The sequence below is a fragment of the Cololabis saira genome, chromosome 2 (genome assembly GCF_033807715.1).
Source record: "Cololabis saira isolate AMF1-May2022 chromosome 2, fColSai1.1, whole genome shotgun sequence".
NCBI classification, from domain to species: domain Eukaryota; kingdom Metazoa; phylum Chordata; class Actinopteri; order Beloniformes; family Belonidae; genus Cololabis; species Cololabis saira.
In genome coordinates, this window is record NC_084588.1 from 46,920,402 (window position 1) to 46,936,806 (window position 16,405).

General features: G+C 43.2%; 1 protein-coding gene across 1 annotated transcript in view; it reads left to right on the plus strand.

The window, feature by feature from the left end:
- Window positions 1-2,444: 2,444 nt before the first annotated feature.
- The window catches only part of LOC133464579 (adhesion G-protein coupled receptor G1-like), a 30,830-nt gene continuing 16,869 nt past the window's right edge, over window positions 2,445-16,405 (plus strand). Inside the window, exons 1-7 of the mRNA XM_061746651.1 lie at window positions 2,445-2,568; window positions 6,368-6,633; window positions 10,199-10,385; window positions 13,581-13,620; window positions 13,780-13,894; window positions 14,313-14,444; window positions 15,813-15,929. Coding sequence (XP_061602635.1) covers window positions 2,505-2,568; window positions 6,368-6,633; window positions 10,199-10,385; window positions 13,581-13,620; window positions 13,780-13,894; window positions 14,313-14,444; window positions 15,813-15,929 — 921 coding nt within the window. The 5' untranslated portion in view covers window positions 2,445-2,504. The remainder of the gene's footprint in view (window positions 2,569-6,367; window positions 6,634-10,198; window positions 10,386-13,580; window positions 13,621-13,779; window positions 13,895-14,312; window positions 14,445-15,812; window positions 15,930-16,405) is intronic.

Sequence of the window (16,405 nt, forward strand, 5' to 3'; positions counted from 1 at the left end):
TGAGATTTTCTCTTTTACATATTCAACATGTTTTTTCCAATTAAGTTTATGATCGATCACAACCCCGAGGAATTTGGTCTCCCAAACCCTTTCATTTCAGTATTAAAGATTTTTAAGTTAAGTCATTTTTAATAACCTTGTTAATGTTAATTTCTTATGATGTAAATATATAAGTGACCCCTGTTTCACACCTGGATGTCTGTGTCGCTTCTTTCCGTCTGTATTTTTCTCTCATACGTCTGTCTGCTTGCGGTCGGAACCAGTTTCTGGTTCAGTTTCTGCTTCTCTTCTGAAGTTGAACCCTTTAGTGTTTTTTTTCTCGTCTCACCTCCAAAATCAGCGCCTGCATCTCTTTTTCAGTCGTGCTCAGAGTCACGTTCAGGCGGCTCAGAGGAAGTGATTTTAGCGCCGTCACGCTGCTCCCGCCGGCTCTTTAACTCTGAACTCTCACTATTATATTATTGTTACCTGATAGACTCAAGAATACATTCATTCCAGATACAGAAGACTCACAGGCGTATTTTTCCACATTTCTCCCCATGTTTTTCTTAAGGAAGAGTATATTAGGGCCGGGAAGGAGAAAAATAAAAATAATATTTTAGAGGAGGAAGATTTTTTTTTCATTATGCACTTCGAGAAAAAAGTCGAAATGTCGAGAAAAAAGTCGAAATATTCCTTCGATTAAAACGTACTTTTGCTTTATTACAAATATGACAAATAATAGAATAGAATAGAATAGAAAGCCTTTATTATCATTATAATGGTACAATGCGATTAGGCAGCAGCTCCGTAAAGTGCACACATGCAAAGACTATGTAAACAAAGACTGTAAACAATAAAATAAGAAACAGTAAAATAAGAAACAGACAAAATAAGAAACAGACAAAATAAGAAACAGGGGAGAGCACTTTCTAATCAATGCTAAGCCTCTTCCCGTTTTGGACACATATGTGATCAGACCATGACAACAGTTCATCCAACGTTACACCAAGTAGTTTGGTTTTCTTGACCTGCTCTATTGCTGTTCCTGACATTGATAGATGCAGCCGTGATGGATGCAACACTTATTTAAGTGGACGTGTAGCTGTGAATGTGCAAATTGTAAGTAAGTAAGTAAGTAAGTAAGTAAACTTTATTTATACAGCGCCCTTCACAGACTATGGTCACAGAGCGCTTCACAATTAAAATAAAAACACAGTTAAGAGATCCATACAAATTTAAGATTAAAAGGCCAAGACAACACATTTACGATCATAACAGCCCCAAGACAATTAGGCAAAAGCCTGCACAAATAAAAAGGTCTTTAGTTGCCTTTTGAAGGAGTCAACAGACTCCATGGAACGCAGAGAGAGCGGAAGATCGTTCCAAAGCCTGGGAGCAACGGCCTGGAAGGATCGGTCTCCTCTGGTCCGGAAGCGAGTACGAGGAACCATCAGTCAACTTGTGAAATGTGTCTGGCGTTGGCGCGTCGTCTGGCTGAAGTGTGGTTGATCTGCATCTCGTATGTCGCACGCACATGATTCTCCCACGTTTTAAAATGGTGCAAACTTCTGTTTTCTTTGCTGGTGCTATTGATAAGTACAGGGTTCCTACACATTTCTCAAGGTCAAATTCTGGGGTAAAATATCTACAGGAATATATAGTTTAGTTTTAGTTTATTAAAGGATCCCCATTAGAAGCACACAAATGTGCCTCTAGTCTTCCTGGGGTCCAATAGTATCTAGTTTATAGTTATTACAAGGAGAAATAAAATCAGTAAGAAGAAACACAACTAGATGTTTACAGCACGATACAATGTACATAATTGTGATAAAAAGCGGAAAAAATAATTCTGAGTATATATATATTCCTGTAGATATTTTACCCCAGCGATAAGGTGCTTGAAGATTTTGAAAATTACCCTTGAAAGTGCTTGAAAATTGCTTGAATTTTACCTTGAAAAATGTGTAGGAACCCTGGTTTCATCTTACTGATTTTATTTCTTCTTGTAATAACTAAACTGTACAGTCTGATCCCAATTTTGTGAAAGACACAGAGTTATAATATCAAGCACTTTCTTTCAAGCACTTACATTTTTTAATTTCAAGCACTTTTCAGGCCTTGAAAACACAACATTGAAATTCAAGCACTTTCCAGGATTTCAAGCCCCCGTAGGAACCCTGTGTGTATTTTGGGCCTGGACTCATTTGTATGCAGCGATACGAAAATGCAGATAAGGAACCAGCCGACTGCAGGAGAATAGTATCATTAAAAAAAGCTCTTGTTCTGTCAGAAATGTCGGGGGGTTGTGTATCGTTCAGGATGTGTGTTTCTGCATATGTAGACGGGGAAAAGAAGCAGAACTTCTGCCTCTCGTAGGTAGAAACTGCATGATGTGACTTTTACACAACGGATGAGGTGAGGTTTTGTGGTGCTTCTTCCTCCTCCAGTCTGCAGAGCTGAACTGTGATTGTTTCCTTTCTCACATTCCTCATGTTGCGTTTCTCTGCTGCCGTTTGTTACAGATGGAGGTCCGACTGGCCGACAATCTGAAGACGGTGCTCTTCCTGATCGTCCTGCTCTCCCCCGGTAAGATAATCACACTACAAACATCACAAACTAGAGATATAATCACACTAAAACCATCACTAACTAGAGATATAATCACACTACAACCATCACTAACTAGAGATATAATCACACTACAACCATCACTAACTAGAGATATAATCACACTACAAACATCACTAACTAGAGATATAATCACACTACAACCATCACAAACTACAGATATAATCACACTAAAACCATCACTAACTAGAGATATAATCACACTACAACCATCACTAACTAGAGATATAATCACACTACAAACATCACTAACTAGAGATATAATCACACTACAACCATCACTAGAGAAATAATCACACTACAACCATCACTAACTAGAGATGAGCAGCTTCTCATCAAGCTGGAGACGTTTGGAGCCTTTTGCACAGCCCACCCCTGCCCCAGAACCGGCCTCGAGTTCCAGAACACAGAAGTCTGACGGGAGGATTATGAACGTATAGTGAGAGCAGACGGGTCGCATCAGAGCATCGGGTCGTATAGTGTGAGACCATAAATCGTGGGCTGTGAACTTTTGAACTCAGCGATCTAGTCGTGCAGTGTGAGATGGGGCTGAATCATACGATTTAAAATATCGCACAGTGTATGCCCAGCTTTAGAACAAATATTAAAAAGAGATGGACATCAATTAAGGCAAGTGAAATATGGAAAAGTTGTGACAACGACCTAAAAATGTGCAGTTCTATCTACAAGTTCAAGTAAATATAAAACACTATAACTATAAAGTATATTATCAAAAACATTCTAGAATGTGAAACATCAATTTTAGATTTTGTCTTATTTATTTATTTATTTTTTCTTTATGCATTGTTTGTTTCCATGGATTAATGCTATTGTTTCATGTTTAAGTTGATCACCAGATAAAAAGGGTAGAAGCTTCGGCTTCAGCTGCACCTTTTCAGCAAATGCAATGTTTATTTTACTTTTTTTATTTTGTTTTGTAAAATAACTTGTACAAGGCTTAAGACCAATCATTCATTCATTCATTCATTCATTCATTCATTCATTCATTCATTCATTCATTCATTCATTCATTCATTCATTCATTCATTCATTCATCATTTATTTATTTCAAAACAGGGACAGTGCACAATAAGTATAGTGTAAAAAAAGAAAAAATAAGTAAAAGATAGAGATGCACCGATCGATCGGCTGATAACGGCCCTATCGGTTTTGATCAGAGATCGGAAAATAATAGTTCAAAGCAGCCGATCGGATGACGTTTACAACAACAAACCGCTGCCAGCGCTTGTTAACACACCTCAGACCGAGGCGTCTCTACAAAACATCAACACTGAAAATGGCGTCGCCGGTGTGGGAGTTTTACAATGTCCGAAAAGAACAACAAATTTGCAGTTTGCAAGCTGTGTCCAAAGGAAATACCCCGAGGAGGAATCTTACAAAAGAATTTCAACACAACGAAGCTGATAAGACATTTGAAAGTTTCTCACACGAAGGAGGATATTGAGTTTTTAAAGTTGGCTGCCGCTAAGAGAAAGAAAAGGAGCAACACTGCTAACGCTGAACGTATTCTATCAAAAACAACCAATTTGTTTCTTTTAAGAGAATAATTGACATTTATTTACATATTATGCAAACTAGTAAACTGTTTGTTAAATTTTCCAATAAAAATAAATACAATTATTTTAAACTTAACATTTCCTGAAACATAAAAAAAAAAACGTATTTTCTTCAAGTATCAAAAATAAAAAATGCTTTTTAAAATTTGCAACTTCACATTCAGAACCAACACGTTTCAACAGAAATGCTTGGCTGTGGACCGGGACCTTTTTTTATTATTTTTATATATTTTTTATTTATTTTTTATTTAAAATAATCCCACACCTTCGACATATTCTTTCTCTTCATCTTATTACTTTCGCTTCGCTGCATTTTCTCACTGTTGCTATCACTGTTGTCAGCTAAACTGTGCACAGACGTTACGAATAGCGCGGCACGTCTTCTTCCGCTTTATAAGGGAGACGTGCGTGTTGTGTCACGAGAAAAATAAAGAACTACATCGTAAGATGATGAATACATAAGCTTTGATCATCAGCCGCTTTCTGTTGTAGAAGACGTCGGGTTTAAACACGTCGTTAGCTGCTTGGATCCGCGGTGTGCACTGCAGAGTCATTATACATCCAAAGTCTCACGCAGGACGACAGTCGTGTCAGTCGCTTCACGAGTGACATTTGGATTCTAGTGTGAAGAGTTGATGAGTCACATCTGCAGATTAAACTTCTGTAAACTTGTGAAACTACTATGTAAAAAAAAAAGTCTTTGTGACTCAAAACTGGACGACACATCATAAACAAGCAGAACGGGCGTGAGACCTGAGTGGGTTATTTGAGTCACAATGTTACGAAACTAATGTTGGAAAAACAAAAACAATCTTAGAAATATGGTAGTTTAGACAACTCTCCAGAGCAAGGAAGGATGTAATTGCCTTTGTTGCTTTATTAGCAAGACGTTTAATTTTACTTATGTGGAAATCATGTCTCCTGGATCAAATCTATTTTACACTGTATAACACTGGAAAAAATAAGATGCACATTGAATGGGTTCACAGACAAATTCTACGCTACATGGGCCCCTTTTTTCTCATATATTAAGAAGCTTGATTTCGTTGCGGTTCCATAGTAATGTTATTTCTCCTAGTTGTGTGCAGGTATTTTTATTTTTTATTTTTTTATTAGTATTTTATTTTTTATTTATGTATGTTTTACTTGCTTTCACACTTTACTTAAGCATTATAATTCATATGTGCATTTATACTGTTAATGTTTGTCGTGCCAAAAATTCAATAAAAAAAGATTAAAAAATAAATAAATATGGTAATTTAAAAATGTGGTTCCTTTTGTGGTTTCATGTCTGTAGATCTGTGTTTTATTTCCACTAATTGTGGACTTTGTTCCATCAGCTTCAAGTGAAAAAAACCTGTACTTCAACTTCTGTGGTACCTGGCGTCATGTGATTGCTAGTGGGTGGGACGATACAGTAACTCACGATTCAATACTGTGGCGATATGTGGCCCACGATAACTATAATATCACAATACACGATATTCGATATTCGATATATTGTGAGAGACTTCATCAACGATATATCACGATATATGTGACTGAAAAAGAAAAAATACCCATGAAAAGGAAAATGTCTGTAGTTATGCATTTATTCAATGCCAAAACTACAATGTACAAAGAAAGTGCATTTGTATAAACCTCACTGCCTCCTAGGTTGTAAATGTAAACACTGAACAGCTGGACAAATTAAAGTGCATGAACAATAGTGCAGTGACAACTGCATAAATCCATTATGTGTGTTGTAATAAAATATCGATATTTGTCGTCAGTTTATAAATATTTATTGCGACAGAGAGCGCAACAATATATTGCAATATCGATTTATTTCCCCACCACTAATTCCTAGTGCCTCTTAGTGATTCCTGGTGATTCCTAGTGATTACTCGTGATTGCTAGGGATTTGTAGGGATTCCTATTGCTTCCTAGTGCATCATAGTGATTCTTAGTGCTTCGTTTTGCTTGCTAGTGATTCCTGGTATTTCTTAGTGCTTGCTACTGCCTCCTAGTGATTCCTGGTGATTCCTATTGCTTCGTAGTGATTCCTAGGGGTTTGTAGGGATTCCTATATGGTCATTTAAAAATATGGTTGGTTCCTTTTGTGGTTTCATGTCTGTCGATCTGTGTTTTATTGCCTTGACGGCTGTTATTTCCACTAATTGTGGACTTTTCTTCATCAGGTTCCAGTGAAAATGACCTGTACTTCAACTTCTGTGGTACCTGGCGTCATGGCAACGCCCCGCTCCGGCTGGAGGTGGAGCTCACGCCGGGCTGCAGAGGGCTCTCCTTCACCGCCAACGAGAGCGTCCTGTCGGTACGTGGGCGGCTGACGGCCGAGTGCAACACGGACAAAGTGATCGAGCTCCACGAGTTCGGACTCCACCCGGAAAAGAACGTCGACTTCTGCGTTTACTGGGAGCCGTTTCTGGACCAGTTCAAGATGGAGGTAAAAACACGTTTCTGTTAGCTGAAACGATGTTGGCTGATGCTAATTAGGGCCCGAGCACTGACAGTGTGAAGGCCCTATTGTATCTGTAGGAATTGTTCTCGTTATTTTTATTTTTCCCCTCCCTAAACGTGCCCCAAAAGTCACCAAATTTTGCATGCAAGCCAGGCCTGGCGAAAAATTTGATATTTAATGGTTTGCATTAATGGGCGTGGCCTAATGGCTCAACAACGCCCCCTAGAAAACTTCGTGCCTCAAGCCCCACGATACGGTTTGACATACATACACGGAAATCGGTACACACCTGTATCATGTCACAACTTAAAGAAAAGTCTCTTGGTGCCATGGCCGAAACCGAACAGGAAGTCGGCCATTTTGAATTAATTGTGTAATTTTGGCGCAATTTATGCCATTTTCACGTGTCGTACTTTGACAAACTCCTCCTAGCAGGATTGTCGGTTCGACATAAAACTCGCTCAGGAGACACAAAAGACGGTAACGATGAAAAGTTATCAAAATCGTACGTTTTTGTGAAATGGCGTGGCCGTGGCGCCGCGTCAAACTTCAACGTTAAACAGGAAGTGATACTAGTAGCTGATTGGTCGATATTTGATAGATCCTATTTTCTGCCATAACTTTTAAATGGTTTGACATAGAGAGTCGTGGGTGGTGTCATCTGACTTAGTTTTGAGTCCTTGACCTCAATTGGTGAAAATTGCACGCGCGAGGTCCCGTTCATCGCTGCTTGCAGCTTTAATTATTATTATTATCAATCGATTAATGATTAACTGATAAGCAATGTTTTTCTTTTAAATCTGAGAATCCCACAATAAGGTCTAACAAAAATTACTTTTGCTGACATACAGAATACACAAGGCATATTATATTCCTTAGTCAAATATTTATTGACACAAACATGACAACAATGGCAGTGACACACACAGTAAAGGCCCTGACACACCAAGCCGATTGTCGGCCGTCGGGCCGTCGATGAGCGTCGGTGCGTCTGTCGGCATAGTTTCCCCGGTGTGTCCCGCACGTCGCCACAGGTCGGCCTCCCGTCGGGAGCTTTTCAGCCAATTCGACATGTCGAATCGGCGTCGGGACGTCGGTCAACAGCTCACTCTGTGATTGGCTGTTCCCCGAATTTCCCAGAATGCTTTTCGTCATCATTTGCGGACTGAATAAAAAAAAAAAACATGGCGGACATTTCTTATTTTTTAAGTGAATAAAATCTATATTTTGAGTTAGTTTCTGCATAGAAAATACGTTTTGATTACATTTCTAGCGAGAAATATATATTTTACTTTCATAATATTCACTCAGTGAATGTACATAATCACTCGCTTGTTCGTTGTTGCGAAGTCTTTTTCAAACCTCGCCAGAATAAAGGCTGATTCATGGTTCGTTACACCAACGCAGAGCCTACGGCGTAGGTTACGCGGCGACGAGCGCCGTACCCCGTAACCTACGCCGTAGTCTCTGCGTCGATTTAACGTGGAACCATAAATCAGCTCCCGAGCCGGCAGGCAGAAATCTCTACATTTTCAGAGCAAATTTCTTAACAGGCGTAGCTACAACTGTTAGATTTCATCTATTAAACCAACATTTATCTTCCTAAATGATTTATTTCAGCCAGCGGTAATTCTCCACAGAGCTGCAGGTGGTTTGCCGTCTGGTCGCCACTGTTTTGTGTTGCACTTGTGTTTTCTCAATAAAGCTTTGAAAAAAAAAAAAAGCGCTGCCCTCCTCCTTGAGCCCCTGAATACAGACTACCGCTGTCTGCTGGTATGGAGGGGAATTACCTCTCACGCATGCGCAGAACGTACGTGCTAGTTCGCCGCAAGTGTCGTATTTGCGGTGTGTTCAAGTGCTCTTTTTGAGCCCCACCCAGCCCGACACAGGCGACGCGAGGCGACACAGCAGTCGGCGGACAGCGGGCGACGTCGGGTTGGTGTGTCCTGGGCTTATAACAAATAGTCCAATTACAAGTAGGCCTAGCCTATGTGGAAAAAGTTAAAAGAAAATGTGTTTTAAAATAAAAATCTGTTTTAAAAGAACATGTCACTGTTTTGAACTTGTATGTAGTCTCATGTTATTGTGATGTAACTTTCTGTTGTTAAGGAAGTCCAACAATCTGTTGTCAAAGCTACTTTTTTTGCTTATGGGCATCATGTCTTTTGCAACCATGTTGCGGCTAGGCTCGCCACCCGTCCCTTGAAATATGGAATTGTTACGTAATTGTTACTGCTGCAAGACTGCAGAAGAAGCTGCAGGAACCTCCACAAATGTAATATAACATCCCAGAGGAGCCAGGTATCTGTTGCGCAGTTCTTCATTCCTGAAACCTCCCTGAGCTTGATATGGTACGATACGAGACATATATTAATTATTGATGTCATAATATACAGATGAAGGTTGGAAAATTAGAATATATTGCTAAACTTAATTTGTTTCAGTAAATTCAACTAAAGGTGAAACTAATTTTCCAACTACATGCAAAGTGAGATATTTCAATCCTTTATTTGTTATGATTTTGATGACTATGGCTCACAGTTTAAGAAAACCCCAAATAAAAAATCGCAAAAAATTTGAAGGAGCTGCTCAGCTGCAAGAAGTAACAAGAATCCTGCAAGAAGAAATGAGATAGAGAGTGAACTTTTTAAACCTGGCCTGACCAAAAAAAGGACATAAAAGGAATTGAAGGAAGCTATGCGCTTTATTTTTTTTTATGTTTATTAGTTTTATTTAGTTTTCTAACCAAAAGATTTTAAGGAAGGCTTTGTTACAGCTGTTACAGCACTTTATTATTTCAGTCTATAAGTGTGTTAAATTGTATTGTTTTCCCTTTTGAAAGTGTTTATACATGTTACATTTACAGAATATTCTAGTGTTGTATTGTCATTTAATTTAGGTGCAGTTCTGCCCAATGCAGGCAGACTTTGCGGCTGAAATCGGGATGTCCCTTATTTCTATTTCTGAAAGGTTCAGCCCTAGTTTAAACCCTCTGGGTAATAATGGCCTCCGTTCTTTTGTATGTGTATTTTTTAAATGGTACATTAACGAAGTGGTTGTATTTTAAAACTGCGCCAAATATGCACAAATATTTTACACCTTACTTCCTTGTTGTTTTTAAATTAGAAGTTCCCACACAGGACTCTGCTTCATGGTTTCTGTGTTGAGTTCACAGAAAGACAGACAGAGCCATCGCTATGGCAACGGCGCCATCGTGTGGGCAGAGCGAGACATTAAATCAGCTTAACATTCACAGAAGTAAAGTAAAGTTAGAGATTAAAAAATAGATTAAGCGATTAAAAAACATAACGTGCTAAATATGCCTGCAATTAATTAATCGCAATTATCGCTAATCGCTAACTTGACACCCCTAGTATTTAGACGCCAGGATGTGGAAGGAGAGGAAGGAGGAACTAGCTCTGTTGTGTTGGGGTCATGTGACCAGGTGTGTGTGTGTTGTGGTCATGTGACCAGGTGTTGTGTTGTGGTCATGTGACCAGGTGTGTGTTGTGGTCATGTGACCAGGTGTGTGTTGTGGTCATGTGACCAGGTGGGGGGCAGGAACCTGACGCTGTGCTACCCCGCCGTCCCGCTGGACTCCTGCTGCACCGACCTGAGCGACGGCCCCAACGCGCCGGCGGGAACCTTCGGCATCGTCAACGCCATGATCTGGGATGATGTCATCACCACCGAGACTCGGACCGCCTTCCAGTTCATAGCCGGCGCCACGGGCTGCAGTAAGAACCTCCTCCGTGCAGGGTCATAAAGGGTTAGACAGTAAGGGCCGCCTCCGTTTAGGGTGATAGAGGTTAGACAGTAAGAACCGCCTCCGTTTAGGGTCATAGAGATTAGACAGTAAGAACCGCCTCCGTTTAGGGTCATAGAGGGTTAGACAGTAAGAACCGCCTCCGTTTAGGGTCATAGAGGGTTAGACAGTAAGAACCTCCGTTTAGGGTCATAGAGGGTTAGACAGTAAGGACCTCCGTTTAGGGTCATAAAGGGTTAGACAGTAAGGGCCGCCTCATATTAGGGTCGTAGAGGGTTAGACAGTAAGGACCGCCTCCGTTTAGGGTCGTAGAGGGTTAGACAGTAAGGACCGCCTCCGTTTAGGGTCATAAAGGGTTGGACAGTAAGGGCCGCCTCATATTAGGGTCGTAGAGGGTTAGACAGTAAGAACCGCCTCCGTTTAGGGTCGTAGAGGGTTAGACAGTAAGGACCGCCTCCGTTTAGGGTCGTAGAGGGTTAGACAGTAAGGACCGCCTCCGTTTAGGGTCATAGAAGGACCGCAGTAAGGACCGCCTCCGTTTAGGGTTGTAGAGGGTTAGACAGTAAGGACTGCCTCCGTTTAGGGTCATAGAGGGACCACAGTAAGGACTGCCTCCGTTTAGGGTCGTAGAGGGTTAGACAGTAAGGTCCACCTCCGTTTAGGGTCATAGAGGGTTAGACAGTAAGGTCCACCTCCGTTTAGGGTCATAGAGGGTTAGACAGTAAGGTCCACCTCCGTTTAGGGTCATAGAGGGTTAGACAGTAAGGTCCACCTCCGTTTAGGGTCATAGAGGGTTAGACAGTAAGGTCCACCTCCGTTTAGGGTCATAGAGGGTTAGACAGTAAGAACCGCCTCCGTTTAGGGTCGTAGAGGTTAGACAGTAAGGACCGCCTCCGTTTAGGGTCATAGAGGGACCGCAGTAAGGACCGCCTCCGTTTAGGGTCGTAGAGGGTTAGACAGTAAGGACTGCCTCCGTTTAGGGTCATAGAGGGTTAGACAGTAAGAACCGCCTCCGTTTAGGGTCATAGAGGGTTAGACAGTAAGGACCGCCTCCGTTTAGGGTCGTAGAGGTTTAGACAGTAAGGACTTCCGTTTAGGGTCATAGAGGGTTAGACAGTAAGGACCTCCTCTGTTTAGGGTAATAGAGGGTTAGACAGTAAGGACCGCCTCCGTATAGGGTCATAGAGGCTAGAGAGTAAGAACCGCCTCCGTTTAGGGTAATAGAGGGTTAGATAGTAAGGACCGCCTCCGTTTAGGTTGTAGAGGTTAGACAGTAAGGACCGCCTCCGTTTAGGGTCATAGAGGGTTAGACAGTAAGAACCGCCTCCGTTTAGGTTGTAGAGGTTAGACAGTAAGGACCGCCTCCGTTTAGGGTCATAGAGGGTTAGACAGTAAGAACCGCCTCCGTTTAGGGTCGTAGAGGTTAGACAGTAAGGACCGCCTCCATTTAGGGTCGTAGAGGGTTAGACAGTAAGGACCGCCTCCGTTTAGGGTCGTAGAGGTTTAGACAGTAAGGACTTCCGTTTAGGGTCATAGAGGGTTAGACAGTAAGAACCGCTTCCGTTTAGGGTCGTAGAGGGTTAGACAGTAAGGACCGCCTCCGTTTAGGGTCGTAGAGGGTTAGACAGTAAGGACCTCCACCGTTTAGGGTCATATAGGGTTAGACAGTAAGGACCGCCTCCGTTTAGGGTCGTAGAGGGTTAGACAGTAAGGACCGCCTCCGTTTAGGGTCATAGAGGGTTAGACAGTAAGGACCGCCTCCGTTTAGGGTCGTAGAGGGTTAGACAGTAAGGACCGCCTCCGTTTAGGGTCATAAAGGGTTAGACAGTAAGGGCCGCCTCATATTAGGGTCGTAGAGGGTTAGACAGTAAGGACCGCCTCCGTTTAGGGTCATAGAGGGTTAGACAGTAAGGACCGCCTCCGTTTAGGGTCGTAGAGGGTTAGACAGTAAGGACCGCCTCCGTTTAGGGTCATAGAAGGACCGCAGTAAGGACCGCCTCCGTTTAGGGTTGTAGAGGGTTAGACAGTAAGGACTGCCTCCGTTTAGGGTCATAGAGGGACCGCAGTAAGGACCGCCTCCGTTTAGGGTCGTAGAGGGTTAGACAGTAAGGTCCACCTCCGTTTAGGGTCATAGAGGGTTAGACAGTAAGGTCCACCTCCGTTTAGGGTCATAGAGGGTTAGACAGTAAGAACTGCCTCCGTTTAGGGTCGTAGAGGTTAGACAGTAAGGACCGCCTCCGTTTAGGGTCATAGAGGGACCGCAGTAAGGACCGCCTCCGTTTAGGGTCGTAGAGGGTTAGACAGTAAGGACCGCCTCCGTTTAGGGTCGTAGAGGTTAGACAGTAAGGACCGCCTCCGTTTAGGGTCATAGAGGGTTAGACAGTAAGAACCGCCTCCGTTTAGGGTAATAGAGGGTTAGATAGTAAGGACCGCCTCCGTATAGGGTCATAGAGGCTAGACAGTAAGAACCGCCTCCGTTTAGGGTCATAGAGGGACCGCAGTAAGGTCCACCTCCGTTTAGGGTCATAGAGGGTTAGATAGTAAGGACAGCCTCCGTTTAGGTTGTAGAGGTTAGACAGTAAGAACCGCCTCCGTTTAGGGTCATAGAGGGTTAGACAGTAAGGACCGCCTCCATTTAGGGTCGTAGAGGTTTAGACAGTAAGGACTTCCGTTTAGGGTCATAGAGGGTTAGACAGTAAGAACCGCCTCCGTTTAGGGTCGTAGAGGGTTAGACAGTAAGGACCGCCTCCGTTTAGGGTCGTAGAGGGTTAGACAGTAAGGACCTCCACCGTTTAGGGTCATATAGGGTTAGACAGTAAGGACCTCCGTTTAGGGTCATAGAGGGTTAGACAGTAAGGTCCACCTCCGTTTAGGGTCGTAGAGGGTTAGACAGTAAGGACCTCCTCCGTTTAGGGTCATAGAGGGTTAGACAGTAAGAACCGCCTCCGTTTAGGGTCGTAGAGGGTTAGACAGTAAGGACCGCCTCCGTTTAGGGTCATAGAGGGTTAGACAGTAAGAACCTCCATTTAGGGTCGTAGAGGTTAGACAGTAAGGGCCGCCTCTGTTCTTTTTAAACAAATGTAAAGTAGTCTTAAAACCTAAAGATAATATAAATTAATTACATCTCCACGGTTCTGACCTTTGACCTCTGTGTTTGTGTCTGCAGAGTCTCTGTGTGACCAGGCGGACCAGGACTACCTGCGCAGGTGCGTCTGCCCTGAACCTCAGGAGCGACTCCCTTCATGTCATCAGCTGATCTGACTGCAAACAGGAAGCCGTGGTTTCCACGGCGACTGGGCGTGTCACCTGTCCGACACAGCTCCCTCTAATTTCTGCCTCTAATCTTGGTTCTGGTTCTGGTTCAGCCTGCAGTCCTCCCCCAGACCCCCCAGCGGCCCCCCCGGCCCCGGACTTCCCTGCGGTCACAGATCCACCATGGAGATGGAGGACGGCTTTGGAGGCTACAACGTCTCCTCGCTCGTGAGTTCCCAGGGTGCACTGCAGCTGCAGCAAAAACACATTCATGGTTGTTTACTAGCACCTACTGGCACCTAAGTGCTAGTACGTTCTAGTAGGTGCTAGTAGGTACTAGTAGGTTCTAGTAGGTGCTAGTAGGTACTAGCACCCACCAGCACCTGCTAGTAGGTGCTAGTCGGTGCTAGCACCTGCTAGTAGGTGCTAGTGGGTGCTAGTAGGTGTTAGTAAATTCCAGTAGGTGCTAGTACATTCTTTTAGGTGCTAGTAGGTGCTAGTACGTTCTAGTAGGTTCTAGTAGGCGCTAGTAGGTGCTAGTAGAAAAGCGCCATAAGATAAGAAAGCACTTCTGGCCTGTCATTGTCATGGAGACCTCTCATGTGGTTGCCATGGTGACCTCTCATGTCCCGTGTCTGTGTTCCAGGCCAGGTCGGGCTCGGGTTCTGGTTCTGGTTCGGGGTCGGCGGTCCGGGTCTTCGTCCCCCCGGCTCTGAGGAGGAGCTCCAACAGCAGCAAGGTGGTGTTCACCTTCTTCAACGGCAACCCGCTGTTCCAGGTACGACCCCCCCCCCCCCCCCCCCTGCACCGTGATGTCTGCTGAGGTGGTCAGGCCACGCCCCTGCTGTTTCTGGCCACGCTCCTGCGGGTCGTGTTGCTGCATTCACTCTAAACTAGAGGGCTGCATTGGGATCGGGTCCTGCCGGATCCCCGCGGGACCCAACGCAAATCTGGCAGGAGTGGGCGGTTTGAACTCTCGAAAAACAAAGAAAATTAAAGCTGCAAGCAGCGATGAACGGGCCCTCGCACCCTTGTGCACGTTCATGCAGCAGTGGAAGCTTGTATGACTTTCATGTAGATTCTTCAGGCCTGGACATTTAGCGGATTACACCAGCCACGACTCTCTACTATTAGATATCGACCAATCAGAAGAAGGGGCGGGGCTAATTTGCAGCAATTATGTTCAAGGATTCAAAACTGAGTCTGATGACACCACCCATGACTCTTTATATTAAACCATTCAAAAGTTATGGCAGAAAGTAGGAACTATCAAATATGGACCAATCAGATGAAGGGGGGGCGCGCTTTTTGGCGTCTATCGTTGCCACGGTAACGCTTTTGAAAGAGAAAAGTAATGCGCGTCATTGCAGGATGGAGACTTTCGTCTGAAGGAAAATAACAATTCCTACAGATACAATAGGGTCCTCGCACCCTCAGTGCTCAGGCCCTAAAAACAATGCAGGATCGGGATGTAGCCTAGCGACAAGGTGGAAATCAATGAGGTGGAAAATAAACCTCAAATAAGGTCTTTACAAAACAAAGACAAAGCAAGGAAAGTCAGATATTTGGAGAAGCTGTGTTTAGTGTCTGTGGAGCATCTTGGACGAAAGACGCGCGGGACCGCTGTCGGTCAGCAACATTCTCTTCCTCCACTGCAATGGAATGGCCAAGCGATTCATTTGTTAAATTAATTTGTTAACTTTGTTTATTTTATGTTATTTATTAGTGTTATTTGAGCCACTCACAGCTACTCTCGTTGCTATAACCTCAATCACATAATTGATGCAGCGCGAAAGGCGAAAAAGCTTGTGGATGATGACAATGATGGATTTGCATAACTTTCAGTCAGGTGGTGTATGAACTGTCAATTATCCATCAAGCTCACAATTATCATGTTAACCTTAAATCAGACAGATTTGTCTTGGACAACATTTCTCTTGCGGGATGGGAGAAGACACTAAAACAATGCATCTCTATTATTGTGCGGCATGAACTCTCAGAGTTTAGCAGATGCAGGCGGGATGAAGAAAAAAGTCCTGCTATAGCAGGACTCTAGACTAAAGTGTGTGTATACGTGTGTGTGTGTCCATGTGTGTGTGTGTGTGTGTGTGTGTGTGTGTGTGTGTGTGTGTGTGTGTGTGTCCAGGACGGCCACCAGAACCTCCAGCTCCTCCAGGACGTGGTTGACATCACCGTGGAGAACCAGGTCGTCACTAATCTGTCGGAGCCGGTGAAGATCGGCTTCCACCACAACGCCATTCCGGTAAGTTCTGGGTCCCGACCCGGTTCAGTTCCTCAGACCAGTCCGGACGCCTTTCGTAGATTACAAAATAAAAACTCAGACTCACAGAACTTCAGATCAAAAATGGATCCAACGGGAAACTGTCGTTATCCGTTTTTTTCATTTTAGTTAGGAAACATATACGGTACTGAGAAAATGAGTTGTTTTTCAATTTTCTTACTTTTGGTTTTATTTTGAAAAAGGAATGATACACAGTAAAGTTGCTTTCTTCAATGAAAATATGAGTAATTATCGTCGTCAACGAACCTTTATCACCTGAGGAAAACGAGTCGCACGAAAATGCTGGTCATGTGACGATAACGATAATTAAATATAAAATGCAATATTATCGACGAATAAAATGAGACTAAAATGTAGATTACAGATTATCTTCATTTTCGTTGACCAAAACCAGAGGAAATGTTCTAGCAAAGATCCTTAATATCCATTTTTAAGTA